General features: G+C 35.9%; 1 protein-coding gene across 11 annotated transcripts in view; it reads left to right on the top strand.

Annotated features, from left to right (window-relative positions):
• Positions 1-15,279, top strand: part of BLTP1 (bridge-like lipid transfer protein family member 1) — a 360,418-nt gene that overhangs the window by 177,973 nt on the left and 167,166 nt on the right. For all 11 annotated transcript variants that reach the window (XM_081303434.1, XM_081303435.1, XM_081303429.1 and 8 more), the window contains 4 exons: positions 52-181; positions 2,766-2,882; positions 5,441-5,519; positions 6,876-6,940. In XM_081303434.1, the coding sequence (XP_081159560.1) occupies positions 85-181; positions 2,766-2,882; positions 5,441-5,519; positions 6,876-6,940 (358 nt within the window). In that variant the 5' untranslated portion in view covers positions 52-84. The remainder of the gene's footprint in view (positions 1-51; positions 182-2,765; positions 2,883-5,440; positions 5,520-6,875; positions 6,941-15,279) is intronic.

Genomic DNA, 15,279 nt, shown 5'->3' with positions numbered 1-15,279 from the left:
TCTGGGAATTTTAAAATTTTGATTCTAAATTTAACCTTTGACCTCTTTTAGGCCTTTAAATGCTATTCTGGAAAAACTTCAGTAATGGATCAAAGGAAAAATGACAGTATTGTTCCTAGTATCACTCAATTAGAAGATTTTCTTACAGAACACAATTCCAATGTTGTTTGGCTCCTTGTTGGTAAGTAAAAATGTATTTTCCTGTGCTTCATTGTGTTTTACGTATGGTTTAAGGACTGCTAGGTTGTAAGCAGTGGTTAACTGAAGTTGCGATACTTAGAATACCATTTATTTATTTTAAGTAAAGATTTTAATCTCTCTGTGTTTCTTGAGTATTTACTCTGGAAGCCTCTTTGGAAAGCACTGTACTTTTTCTCAGGCTCCACCTTATCTTAGGCAGGGGTGATGGGAGGAGGAAAAAGACATTGCACTTGAGGTCCTTTTCCTATTTAAGATCACCTTCCTTGGGCTGGGGTTGTGATAGAGTGCTTGCCTAGCATGTGCGAGGTGCTGGGTTCGATTCTCAGCATCACATAAAAATAAATAAGTAAAATAAAAGTATTAAAAAAAAGGTCACCTTCCTTACCTGTACTCAACAGACACAAATGAACACTTTCATTTGTTTAACTATAGAAGTAATAAATCCTCATAGTCGGTCTGTTTTTATAGTAGAATAGAATGTATATGCCTGATTGATCTTTTAATATGTATTCTCACTCCTTGTGTACCTGGTAGTGGGCTCTGCTATTTGTAATTTTTGTATAATATCCTAGACGTTTTCTAGGTGCACGCAAATAGTTCAAAACAGAATATAACTAAATGGTAGGAGAGCAGAGGGTGGGGAATATGAGTGAATGAATATGAATGAATGAGAGGAAGAAATAGAGAAATAATAGCAGGAAAGGGAGCGATTACCATAGGCTGTTATTGCCCAGGAAATTTTCATGAAAGTGTTATATTTGATTTGAACTTTGGCTCAGGAACTGGAATGCTAGAGAGGAAAGCAGGAAGGGTGAGGTAGGAGAGTGAGGGTGGTGACATTGTTGGTCATCTGTGTGCCTGATGGCACAGCTTGTTGCAGTTGTGTGAAGGTAGGTTTTTTTTTTTTCTTTAAGTTTGTTGGGCACTTGAGGCCTGCAGATGTTAAACTACCCAGCTGTCTTTCTCTGAGGACAGCACAAAGGGTGGGGCTGGGCTATGGGCCAGGCTACAGTGAATGTAGAAGAATTTAAAATACTTAATGATTTATAAACACCTCGTGGTAATCGAGTTACCATTTTCTGTTTGATGGAGTTGAACTCCTATAAATTATTAAAGGAAGTTAAAAAAGTAAAATGAAATACCAAATAATAGTATGGATGAGAACTTCATAAAAGAAGTGTTGGAGGTTACCTTCTGGTTTAATTAAGGACAGAATTCTTCCTTAATACTCATGTGTCCCCTTTCTATCACTGAGGATTTCTGACTTTATTCTGTTATATACCAACATTCTTTAAGGACAAAACAACAATAGCAATAAATAAAATCATTGAGTTAATTATTTTTTTTAATTCCCTCTGATTTACTAGGGGCCTTATGATGTTCAAAGTGTGGTTGAGGTCATGCTAAAGCGAAAAGGCCACAAGATATGTAGTATTAAAAGCATATTTCTCAGCAGATGCCTTCTGTATTTCTGAAGGGCCCATAACAACCTGCTGCTGAAACAGTGATTTATAGTAAAAATTTGTACAAAATAACTTTAAACTTACAATCCAGTGTCATAGCATCAAAATAACTTTTTAATAAGAGTTTTTAGAAATAATCTTTTGGGCAGATTATAGTAATTTCCAACAACAAAATTGTTACCCTGAGAATTATTACATTTTATTATGACTCTCTCTTGACTGTTTTTTCACATACCTTTTAAAACGTTAGGAACTTCAAGTGATATTGCTAAAAGGTTACACATGTGAACTTTAAATTATTTTTTCCCAAATATAGAAGATAGTTACATACTTTTAGAAAGGACAAATAAAGGAATATTTATTATCGAAACAAAATGCTTTCTTGTGCTATGCTTTTTGTATATTCATGTATATTTTTGTATACTCATGATCTCATTTTTGGGGGGAATACAGCTTTTATAGGTAACTAAACTTTTTATAAAAAAACTAGTCAAATTTGAATATCATTTACTGTAGCATATTTGATAGTATCCATCAGAAGTGGGTTACTGTTACAGCAAAAATTACTGCAAAATATTTAGTATAAGATGATCTGTTGATAAGTGTGCTTTTAGATGAAAATTCTGACTTTTCTGATTTTTTTCAAGCAAAGATTGTTGACTTAAAAAAACTGACTTGTCTCTGATTTAAAAATATCTTCAGTTTTCATTGTTTTTCAAGTGATTGTAGCCTGTTTTGGGAAATAGCTTAGGAATAAAATTATGTGTGAGCATTTTGCTAATAGAGGTGGATATTTTTCCAGTTGTTCACAAATATGGGCTTTCTCTTCCCAGAACTCATTACATGTTTAGCAACTAAAACAGTACAAAGCAATGAAAAAGTAAACAGGGAAGAAGAAAAAAAAAAAAGAAAGTTATACTTGAACATGATTTAACTGAACTGATTGGGAAATGTTTTTCTGGCTAATGACTGAAAAGATCTCTAGAGGAAGATTGGATAAGGTAGAATCAACCTCTAGTTATAAAATTCCAGGTACTAAATTTTAAGAGGACAAATTACCGTATGGAAGTAAATCTTATCATTTTTTCCCCCTCCCAACAGCTACTATTTTGTCCTGTGGATGGATCATTTATCTCACATATTATAATTCTCGGAATGTTGGTCTTATTTTAACATTGGTTCTTAACAGATTGTACAAGCATGGCTATATCCATATTGGTAAGTTTGTCTAACACAGAATTATTTTTCTTCCACATAAACTTAAGATGTGTATTATAAATCTATATTTTATAAACACATACCAGCTTAGCCTTTGTTTTGTGAGAGCTGAAACCGTCTTTAACGCCTTCTCTCTCATGCAGCATTCCATGACTAGAGATGAATTACCATTTGATTATTGTCTTTTACCCCATTCTTACTTTTTTATCGTGCTTGAATAGTAACTTTTTGACTTTTTTTTTAACTTAGAAAAGATGCTTATTAAAAGTATTTTAAAAGTTTAGACACATATAAAACATGGAGCCAGGTGTGGGGTGCATACATCTAATTCCAGCAATGCCAGAGGCTGAGGCAGTAGGATTGGTAGTTTGGGGTCAGCCTGGGCAATTTGAGAAAATCCTGTCTCAAAATAAAATACAAAAAGGACTAGGCACTTGCTTAGCATGCTCAAGGGCCCCGGTTTCAATTCCTAGTATCATAGAATTTCTTAATAGAAGTCACCTTCCATATTAAATTTTGGATGTTCAAAGTTGTAGTTATTTTTTTTTAACATCTGTAAGATGAGATCATCCTGTGTATTTCACTTTGTGCCCTGCTTTATTAGCTTAATTTCTGATTATTTAATGGTAAAAAGTTTGCAGGTAGATAGAAGAATGTATTTGGGAAAGTGGGACGAGGGCTGACTGGATAGAACCGTTCTCATCTTTCTTATATTTGGATACCTTAGTGGACATAAATAAAACTTATCTCAAACATAAGTCACCTTCCATTAATTTGGTTAATCCAGTGATTGAAATTGATGGATGGTGAATTGGTTATTGCTTTGATTTTTTAATGGCTGAGTATATATACTTAAGGGAATTAGCCACATAAATTTCCTACTTAAACCAATGTTCTCAGGTAGTGGTTAGTTGCTCAGTACATAGTGATTACACATATGACAATTTTTGTTAAAATGGTCAAAGAATAATGGAAGTCATGACCTAGAAATTAGACCAGAAACCCTGCAACTGCTAGAAGAAAAAGTAGGTCCAACACTCCAGTATTTCAGCACAGAAATGACAGGCACGAAGCAACTCAGATCCTGTCTCTAAATACAATACAGATAGGGCTCAGGATGTAGCTCAGTGATCAAGTGCCCCTGAGTTCAGTCCCCTACTTCCCCCCATCCCCGCCCCAAAAAAGCTTCTGCATAGCAAAGAAAACAAGCATGAAGAGAGAGCCTACAGAATGGAGAACATCTTTGCCACCTGCTTCTAAGATAGGGCAGTTAATATTCTGAATATACAAAGAACTAAGAAAACTTAGCACCAAAAACAAAGCAAAAAACAAAACAAAACAACAAAACCCACAAATAAGCCAATCAATAAATGGGCAAAAGAATTAAATAGACATTTCTCAAAAGAAGAAATAAAATTGGCCAAAAAATGTTAAAAAATATTCAACATCTCTTGCTAGAGAGCAATCAGGGAAATGCAAATTGAAATTACACTGAGATTTTATCTTACTCCAGTCAGAATGGCAATTATCAAGAATATGAACAGTAAATGCTGATGAGGTTGTTGGGGAAAGGTACACTCACACGTTGCTGGTGCACCTGCAAATTAGTACAATAACTCTGGAAAGTAGAATGGAAATTCCTCAGAAAACTACAAATGGAACCATCATATGATTTAGCTATCCCACTCCTCAATTTATATCCCAAAGATTTTAAATCAGCATATTACAGTGATGCAGCCACATCAATGTTTATAGCAGCACAATTCATAAAAGCCAAGCCATAGAGTCAACCTGGTGCCCTTCAGCAGATGAATGGATAAAGAAGAGGTGGTCTATACACACTATGGAGTATTTCTCAGCTATAAAGAAGAAGGACATTATGGGACTTGCTGATAAATGGATGGAACTGGAGACCATCATGCTAAATGAAACAAGCCAGTTCCCAAAAGTCAGAGGGTGATTGTTTTCTCTGATATGTGGAAGCTAATCCAAAATAAGGGGAGAAGGCGGCAACTACAACAAATAAATGAAACGGGACAAAAAGGGGAAGAGGGAATTTCATCAAAAGAGAGGAAGGATCAGGAGAGTAGATGAAGGGGATTGAGGAGGAGAAAGAAGGGACAGGAAAAGGGAAGAACAGGGCATGAATCTGACCGACATTTCTAATATGCATACATGGATGTGGCATGGTGGGTCCCAGCATCAGTGTATCCATAGGACACTAATAAAAGGAAAAGAAGTAAACTTTACTTAAAATTAAGTAAAGATTGAATTGACTGAATTGGGATTGATGGAGTGTGGAGGGTGAGTGCTGGGGACTGAACTGGAGCAGGGTGGACTCCATGCTGTTGTGATTATGTCAGGGTGTATCCTGGTGTTGTATATTACTAATAATAAAACTGGAAAATCTGTAATACTATAAGGATAGGAATGGAGTGTGAAGAGATTAATTATCGATTAAATTGAATGCTTAAGATTTTAAGCTTTAGGTGCTTTATCATATATAAGAATTACAATATAAAATAATCAATTACTGTTATTCTTCTCTCCTACAACAGGATCCTTCTCTTTCTCTGTTCTTTCTGGAAAAGTCATGGTTCGTGAAATCTATTACATCACAGAAGACATGTCTATTAGGTAACACCATTTAAAAAGGACTCAAAACATGAAATATTGTAAAAATGTTCTGTTTACGATGTTTTATTTAATATGACTTCTTCAAGTAAGCCAAAGGTTAAAATCATTTTCTTGAGTTAGGTGTGGTGGAATGTGCCTGTAGTCCCAGCTGCTCAGAAGGCTGAGGTGGGAGGATCATTTGAGCCCAGGAGATTGAGAGCAGCCAATGCAATACAGAGACCCTATCTCAAAAAAATCATACTTGGTGAATTGATCTTTTAAAATGGTTCTGTCATTGGATTAATTTAGCTATATTTTATTTAGAGACAGGGTCTCCCTGAGTTGCTTAGGGCCTTGCTAAGTTGCTGATGCTGGCTTTGAACTCACTGTCCTCCTGCCTCAGCTTCTGGAGCCACTGGGATCACAGGTGTGCGCCACCACGCCTGGCTGCCTAACCATTTCTGATGTAGAATTCCTGGTGGTTATTTGTAATAAAATACAAAGTTCAGAGATGTTGACCATCCATTATCAACATTGGTCATTAAAGTCTCGTCCATTTTTAGCTCCTCTTTAGAGATAAGCTCATAGAATTATTTAGCATCTGTTACAACTCTAATTTTACTTTTAAGAAATACAAATCTGAACGTAATAGGAAATTGTAATGTTTGCAATCTCCTCTTCCATAAGCCTTGAAGAAAGGCCTGCATCCTTTTTGTTCCTCTTAGTATTTGTTACTTATTTAGTTGAAAATTTGGCATTAATTGAGAGGTGCTAGGATTTGTCAGTACTCCTCTCCTGCCTCACTTAAAGCTGTAGGAAGCAGCTTCTGTGCTATTCTAAAATATTTCCAAATCAGAAGAAAGAAAAGAAAAGAGGTTATGAGTACATGCTTTTGGAGCATGAGGTGATAGATCATTTAGAGAAATGAAGAAGTATCTTTAAAAGTTTCCCTTTAGTGTGCTAATATCATATCCCCTTTTAAAATTTGGCTTATCTATTTAATTTTTATATTTAAAAAATATTATTTAAAATGCAATAATTTTTAGCACTTCATTTTCCTGTTACATATAATGTAGTATTTACACTTTACCCAATTAGAACAATTTCAAAATAATACATATGTGATAAATATATATAATTTTTGTCAGTAAAGAATTTTCAAGAAGAATTCCCTCCCTAATTTAGAGCTACATATGTCTCTTTTCCTTTTTTAACTGGAAGGCTATAAAATATTTTGTTCAGAAAAAAAAGATGTCTATTTATGTATGCTAGTACTCTTTTGAGAATTTTGTTTTTTCTTTGTTTTCAAAGTCTACCTAATTTAGAAATGAGTTAAGTAAATTGCTACTTCTCATTTTTGTAATCTACTTTTCTTAGAGTTCAAGATGGATTTATCATTTTTCGGTGGTGGAAAATGTATAACCCCAAGCAGAAACAACATGGTAAGTGTTCATTTTTCCAATGTTTAAAATTTTCAGTCACAGCAAAGTTTTCATTTACAGATATTTAAATGTTTGCTTCCAAGCCATCTTTCATGTTCTGGAACAGCTCCTGTCTTTGCCCCAAGCCTCTTTCTACATTAACTGTTGCACATCTTATAATGGATGTTTATAAGAGCAGCAATGTTTAGAGAACTCAGTTTTACCACTGATTCATTGAAAATTTGTCCATAGCTTTCCTGCCGCCTGCTTATGTCCAGTAACTTGAACCTGCTGTTCCTGCAGGGTTACCCTGTACCCACGCGTCTAGCCTTCCCTCCTGTTCTGTCTGTGGACCTAGTGCGCCTTGACACCATCCCCTCAGCTCCTGTGGCTTTGGTCATTCTACCCCACCTGCCACTGGTTCTGACTCCTCAGTGAGCCTACGGTGAAGAGAGGGGCAGTGCAGGCCCCAGGCTGCACTGGGCTTGCTCTCGCCATCAGAGTTTGCTTCCAAGCCATCTTTCATGTTCTGGAACAGCTCCTGTCTTTGCCCCAAGCCTCTTTCTACATTAACTGTACAAGTGGCTTTAAGGAGAGTAGGCCCTGTCTTTATTTTCTAGAATTGTGCTTCTCAGACTTTCGATCTCAGAACCCTTTACATTCATCTAAATAATTGGGGATTCCAAAGCACTTAACTTATGTGAGTTCTGTCTGTCTGTATTTACTGCATTAAAAATTAAGCTGATTATTTTAGAAATACTTTTTATTCATTGAGAATATTGATATCCATTAAATATTAAAAACACAATTTATGAAAATAACTTCCAAAACCAAAAAATAATTTAATAGCATTGTTTTATGCTTTTCAGATATTTCTCCTGTATTTAGTACTAGGGATTGAACTCATGGCCTCATGTATGCTAGACAGGTACTCTACTACTGAGCTACATCCTCAGCCATTTTTTAAATGTTTAAATTTTGAAATAGGGTCTTACTAAATTGCTGAGACCTGCATTGAACTATGATTCTCCTGCCTCAGCCTCCCAAGTAGCTGGGATTACAAATGTGCCTGTACTTGTCTCTCTAATGTTCCACTGAATAGAAGACAACTGGAATTTCACCTCTGCGTCTGTATTCATTCTGTTGAAGTGCCATCTGTCCTATACCCTTTGAAAAAACTCCACTATCCACTCATGGGAGAATGTGAAATAGTCAAATCTCGATAATATTATGGATATAGTTTGAACACTTTGGACCTCTGGAAAGGGGTCTGGGGATTCCACCAAAGGCCTCATACTTTTGAGAACTAATGTTCTCGAAAATTGTAGGTGGGGCGTCATAGCATAGGGTCTGAAAAGGATATTAAAAAGATTTTTAACAAAATCTGCCTTTTGTTCATTATCAGGATCATCTGTTTCTTGCACTTGATCATGTTGAGATTCTGAGTCCATTTTTTCCCTCCCTGTAGTTCTGGGGATCAAACCAGGGCCTGGTGCATACTAGGCAGGTGCTTTACCATGGAACTCTGCCTCCATGTCAGGATTCTGAAATGAGGGTTAGATTCTCCATGTCATTTTGGAACTTTCCAATTAAATGTTGATTTTTTTTTTTGGTTTTTGGTGGGCTCACCTAGGCATTTTACCATCATTTATAACTTTATTTCTACAATAAAATAGATTTAAAATTGTAAAAGTTTATGTGCTTTTCACAAGTTTGAGCCAGCCTAAATTCCTTTAGATCTCACTGTTTGTCCTTTTGACATTACTCCCTTCCCCATGTGACTCCTGCACCCCCTTATATAGAGTGTGTGTGTGTGTGTGTGTGTGTGTGTGTGTGTGTGTATGTGTGTGTATGATACACTCTTTCTTGATGAGGTTGGCATGAAGGGTTGGTGTTTGGCATCTGTAGAATTAATGAAATCACAATGATTAGAAATTAGAATAATGGGCAGGCTTCGCGTTTGGGAAAAGTTTTTAACAGCTGGAGTTGTTCATTAGATAAGTTTGAACTGATATTTAAGTTTTATCCTATGGAAAAGTATTGTGAGGGCATTTGAAATGGCCTTTTGCAGTTTCCCATCTGTCATTTAGAATGCTGTCTGTAATCAGAAGTCTTTAGACTGGGATTTGAGAATATCTGTTATTCAAGTAGCATTATAACCAAGTCTTCATAATTGCTGCAAACATTCTCAGGGAGAAAATTGTTCTTTTTGTCAATATGTTTGTGTACTGGGAATCTTAAGTTTTGTCTTCTTATAAATATGAATAACATTCTAAACGTTGACACATTTTTCTACATTATTATCCATGCAAGTTTTGTGGAGAAAATATTCTTGATTGTTTTTGTATTTTACTTGGCTGTAAGCCATAAAGGTAGCATTTAAGTAAAGGTATGCTACAGATTTGCTTATAATGCGTAGGTGGTTAAAAGTCTTTCCTAGGAGCCAAGTCTGTTTGATTCGTCCCAACTTTTGACCCATCCACTTGATAGTGAGCTGACCTAGTGTGTCTACCTCTGATGCAGTTTGTAAAGTCTATCTAGTTTGTTCCTTAGAAATGGGTTTACTTTAGGATTGTATTTTTCTGTTAGTCTTGCAGTACATTGGTTATATAATTTGCTCTTTTGACTTAAACTTCTTGTTTTTATGTTTCATTAACATAAGCTATGTTGTTAACAGATTACAGTGTAGCTGAACAAAAATCCTCTTTGTTTATATAACTGTTTTATGATTTTAAAAGAAAAATGTAACTTCTTGCATATTAGGAATTTTATGTTAAATTATTTTCAGTGTTCATGTGAAGGAAGAAAGCTTTAGAGGAATGAGGAAGTTGGGAAGTAGTGGAAGAGGCCCGCTGGGCCTGCTGTCTCCCCGTGCACTGTTTATACCAGGATTCCAGAGAACACAGTTTCAAAAACACTTGAGTTTAAAGCCTCTTGTCAGTTTGGAAATTCCCTAATGGTTTCAAAACCCTTTGTTTTGCAGATTAAGAAGTAGAAATTCCTGTGATTATAAATTGTAGTGCTAGAATAAAAACCTTGTTCTGCTCACTTTGAGTCTAATTCTCCTTATATTATTAAGCTCTGTGTGTGTGTGTGTGTGTGTGTGTGTGTGTGTGTGTGTGTGTGTGTTTTGTGGTGCTAGGGATCTTGTTATACACCAGCCATAAAAACATTCTTGCCAGTAAGGTCTAAGTAGGTCTAAGTAGGTTTGGAAATTCTCATCACAAACAGCGATTATAATGTTTGAGAGGAATGAAGACATTCACATTATCCAGAGGATAAGCTTAATGGGATTGCTTGCTATAGAGTTTTCATAGCTAATACATAACAAATCTCTGTTTTTCTTTTTTGTGTTTTTGGTGGTGCTGGGCATTGAATCCAGAGCTTTTCTGCTGGAAAGTGGTTCTTTTTCAGCCCTGAGAACTACAATCTTATATCATTTACAAATATTTTTTAAAGAAAGTAGTTAACCTTATTTTATCATGAAGTGTTACATCTTCTTAGAGGGGATTGCTCTTTATCAGAATATGTGAATGAGGTCAAGAGTAACTGACTGAAGTTCTTTATAAAAGAGATAGTTTTTGACAGAAATCTTTAATAGATATTTATTTTGTTTTCATTTTATTGATTATTCTCTTATGTTGAGGGAAGAATTAAAAAATAGGAATGAGAAAGTGGGTGCTGCTCAGATCTGTTTGGAGTAGATATCCGTAAACAACCATAATTAAAGGGGAGTGGAGTGGGAGTGTGGGTGGAGGAACATCACTGAGCATTATCTTAAACATTTCCAGCTTTGAGTTGTCACACAAGGTTGTGGCAGGGGGCAGAGTGGGAGGTAGAAGGCTGTTGTGAGTGCCCGTGCCTAGCAGCATGATGGTGTTGGCGGTGAGGAGGGAGCACCAGAACAGTGTGGTGGTAGGGAAGCGCAGGTGCAGTGGCTGGTGTGACTTGTGGTGCTTAGGAATGAATCAGCATGTGATTGACTGTGGTGCTGAAGGAGCAATAGAGAAGGGTTTGGAGGAATGTCTTGTGGCAGGCAGGTGCTTAGCTCCTTTCAGAAGTCATGGCAAAGGCGGTCGGTCAAAGCTTCCAGTCACACACTGAGGGTTAGTCCCCAGAGCTCAGCTACCGCCCTCTTGGCCTGGCTGCTCCCACCTTCCTGGCCTGCTGTTGGCATTTCTTTCAGTGTTTTCAGTTCTTTTTGTTACTCTTTTAATGTTAGCATAGCTTTGAAGTTTTGAATCTTTCCGTTCCGTATCTGTTATTGTCCATAATTCAGGGCAGAAATGTAAGTTTTTAACATTTTTATGTTTTTAAAGAATATTTGAATTGTTTTGATTTGATTGTTATTTTTCTGTTTACCAGTGGTTTCCAGTGGTGTCTATTTTACAGTGATGTTAGGAGTTGACCAGCTCTGTCAGCTGTCCCTTTCTTAGCTTCAAATTACTTGTCATACATAGTCTTACCCATTTCCTAACATTAAGCCTTGTGTACATCAAAAGTAGCAGAGCTGTGATGGAAACAGTCAAACAAGTTTTTCCTTTAATTTTTTCTTTATTGTGTGTTGACAGATTCTTATTGTATGTATTTATAGGGTACAAAATGATCTTATTAACTTTGAATACAATGTGGAATAATAAAATCAAGCTAATTAACTTAAACATTTAATATTTTGTGGCAAGAGTATTTGAAACTTATTCATAGCAGTTCTGAAATGTACAGTACTCATTGTTTAATTGTACTCACCACACAATACAATTTATCTTAAAAAAAATCAATCTTATTCCTTCTGCATAACTGAGGCTCTATATTTGTCATCTTGTACCCACCCCCACTGCCCAGTCTCTGGTAACCAACATTCTGCTTTCTACTTCTTTGAGTTCAGTTCTAGATTTCACATAGAAGTGAGAACAGACAGTATTTGCTTTCTCTTTGTTGATGTATTCACTTAGCACGTTCTCCATTTCCACCCATGGCTGTCACAAATGACAGAATTTTTTCCTTTTTTAAGGCTGGCTAGTATTCCATTGTATGTGTGTTCCACACCTTCTTCACTCATTCACCACCTGGTGGATGGTTAGATCATTTCCGCATCTTGGCTGTTGTGGATGGTGTTGCAGTGAGGGTAGGAGCACAGACATCTCTCTGATGCACTAATTTCAGGAATATTGGAGTTTCTGGGTCATGTGGTAAGTCTGTGTTTACTTTTTGAGGAACCCTCCCTACATTTCCTCGAGAGGCTGCACTCATTTTTATCCCACCAGTGGTGTACACGAGTTCCCTTTCTCCACACCCTTGCCAGCAGGGTTTTCTTCTGTCTTTTGAGGGTAGCCATTCTAACTGGTGTCAGGTGACATCTCTTGTAGATTCCCTTTGTGTATCCCTGATGGTTCTTGATGTTGGGCATTGCGTCTTGTATTGATTAGCAAGTCAGGTCCTTTGAGAAGTGTCTGTTTGGGTTCCTTGCCCTTTTCTGAATCAGATTGTTTCCTTATTACAGGGCAGTGAGAGTCCTTCACCACAGGTGCCTGGGGTCCTTCCTGTTGTGAGCACTCCCTCTGTCTGTGGTCTCTTGTGGCCAGAACCATGATGTTGCAGATACTATTACTTTTTAGAGTAGTTTGAAACCAAATAGTTGATGTCTCCCGATTTGTTCTTTTTGTTCATGATTTCCTTGGCAATTTTTTTTTATGGTTTCATATGAACTTTAGGATCATTTTTCCTGTGTCTATGAAAATTAATGTTTAGACTTTTGATAAGAATTCATTGAATCTGTAGATTTTTTTTTGGAAAGTAAGGAGAGTTTAACAGTGTTCTTCTAATTCATAAACATGGAATATCTTTCCATTTATTTGTCATCTTTGACTTTTTTCATTGATGTTTCACAATTTTTATTGTACAAGTGTTTTGTCTCTGGCTAAATTCATTCTTAAGTATTTGGTTTTAAGGGCTGGGTTGTGCCTCAGTGGTAGAGTGCTTGCCTCGTACATTGAGGCATTGGGTTTGATACTCAGCACCACATAAAAATGAATAAACAAAATAAAGATAGTGCTTATATGTAACTAAAAAATATTTTTTAAAAAAGTATTCAGTTTTTAAGCTATTGTAAATGGGATCGTTCTTTTGAATGTTTCTTATTAGCATAGAGAAATGCTTCTGATTTCTGTATGATAATTTTTTATCTTGCAACTTACTGAATTTATCAGTACTGTAGTTTTTTTTTTAAATCTTGAGGATTTTTAAAAAATTTAATTTCTAAATTCATTTCATCAGCAAACATTTTCCTTCTTTTTCCTTATTTTTATGGCAAGAACATTAGTACTTTGTTGCATAGAAATGGTGGGAGTGGTATCCTTGTCTTGTTGTGGATCTTAGAGGACAGGGTTCCAGTTTTTCACTGTTGAGTTAATGTTAGCTTTGGGCTTATTATATATTTCGTGTGCTTCTTGAGGAAATCCTGCTATGAAGGTCAATATTCTTAACAACAAGCTGTCAAAGGTAAAGACATAATGCCAAGTAGCAATGTAGGAATGAACAGTTTGGTATAAATACCTTATTAATCTTGCATAATTCAGGAACAGAATTTAGAATAAAGTATATAGAGGAATGAACAGGCTGCAAACTAAACTTTTAATAATAGCTGGACAATATTAGATTGTATATAATTATATGTAACGTAATGGTGGGCTGTACTTATTATAGTCTAGAGGTTATTTCTTACTGCTTAAGGGTAGATCCATGTGCTTTGATGATTCACCAAGTACTTAGAGATGGTTTACATTTCTTAGTGGAAAATTTAGTAGCCTTGTTGGGGCACATACTGAATGGAACAGATGGCTGCCCCGCCTTTCTAGGAAATAGGTGGGGCCGGTTTTCATTAGGGAGTTTTAGAATTGCTCCATTAGAAGAAAAGTGTGGTATTCAGTTGCCTAACTCTATACCATAGAGCTTGTGTGGGAACATTTCAGGGAGTCATTTAGATATTTAGATTCTTCAGAATAGCCCTATTTTCAGGGTAGTTGATTTTAAGCCATTATTTTGGAAAATAATGAAGTATCAGGACCAGTTAGTTGATCTTAGCCTGTGATGATGCATCATAGTGTTTAAATGACTGTGGACCTGGATAAATAGTTGTACATCTTTATTTCTTTTTCTTTCTTTTTTTTTTTTTTTGGTGCTAGGGATTGAACCTAGGGCCTTATGTATGTGAGGCAAGCACTCTACCAGCTCCCATATATTTTTCTTAATGAGAAGGAATTCTTAAATTAAGACGAGAAAGGATAGCTGACTGGGTACAATGGTGCATGTCTGTGAGCCCAGCAACTTGGGAGGCTGATGCAGGAGGATCACAAGTTGGAGGCCAGCTTTGCAAATTAGCAAGGCCCTATCTTGAAATAAAATAAAAAGGGCTGAGTGGTAGCTCAGTGTAGAGTGCCCGTGTTCAAGCCCATGTACACAAAAAAACCAAAAATAAACTACAATGGTAAAAACAAAAAAAGGATGCCTCTTTCTGTTGTTTTATTTTGTAGACGTTTTAGCCTAATAAGATCTAATACTTTTAAAATTTGTTACTATTGAATCTTATTTGTTGAATAAATTAAATAAATAAAAAACCCTGAGCAGTTTTTAAAAGGTCAGCGGACTGTTTTGCCTTTGGATTAAATATGAATTCTATTCCAAGGCTGTTTGGCAGCATTTCTGTACCTTAGCTTTTGCTTTTTTTTTTGCTTTTTTTTTTTTTATTACAAACAGCATGTGTCCCTATTACATAATTAAATAGCTGTCTTTTTATTCTTTGGAAAATGAGATATTTCAGTGTGTTATTTGCCTAAGAGAGTTGTGTGATTCTATAACATTGATCTGTTTTTTTCCTTAAATTTAACTGCTTAAGTCAAGACTTTTTGTGTGCATATCCTTTAGTATTTAGGAATTTTATTTATCAAATATTTTTTGGGGGCCCATTATGTGATGCCATCATGTTACATGATAGGAAATACGAGAAGATTTTTGTTTTCAAGGTAGATCACTCTAGCCTTGTAATGTAGGGATGAGATTTCAAAGAGGTAATTGTATCTTTTTTTAAATAAAAATTTTAATGTAAATTTTTATATATATATGACAGCAGAATGCATTACACTTCTTATTACATATATAGAGCACAGTTTTCCATATCTCTGGCTGTATACATCATATATTCACACCAATTAGTGTCTTCATACATGTACTTTGGATAATAATGATCATCCCATTCCACCATCATTAATTACTCCATGCCTCCTCCCTTCCCCTCCACCCCCTCTGCCCTATCTAGAGTTCGTCTGTTCCTTCCATGCTCCTGCTCCCTATCCCACTATGAGTCA

This window comes from Spermophilus citellus, assembly GCF_964194105.1.
Source record: "Spermophilus citellus genome assembly, chromosome: 8".
Classification (NCBI taxonomy): Eukaryota; Metazoa; Chordata; class Mammalia; order Rodentia; family Sciuridae; genus Spermophilus; species Spermophilus citellus.
The sequence above is the reverse complement of the archived record's forward strand: the minus strand, read 5'-3'. Positions and strand labels throughout refer to the sequence as shown.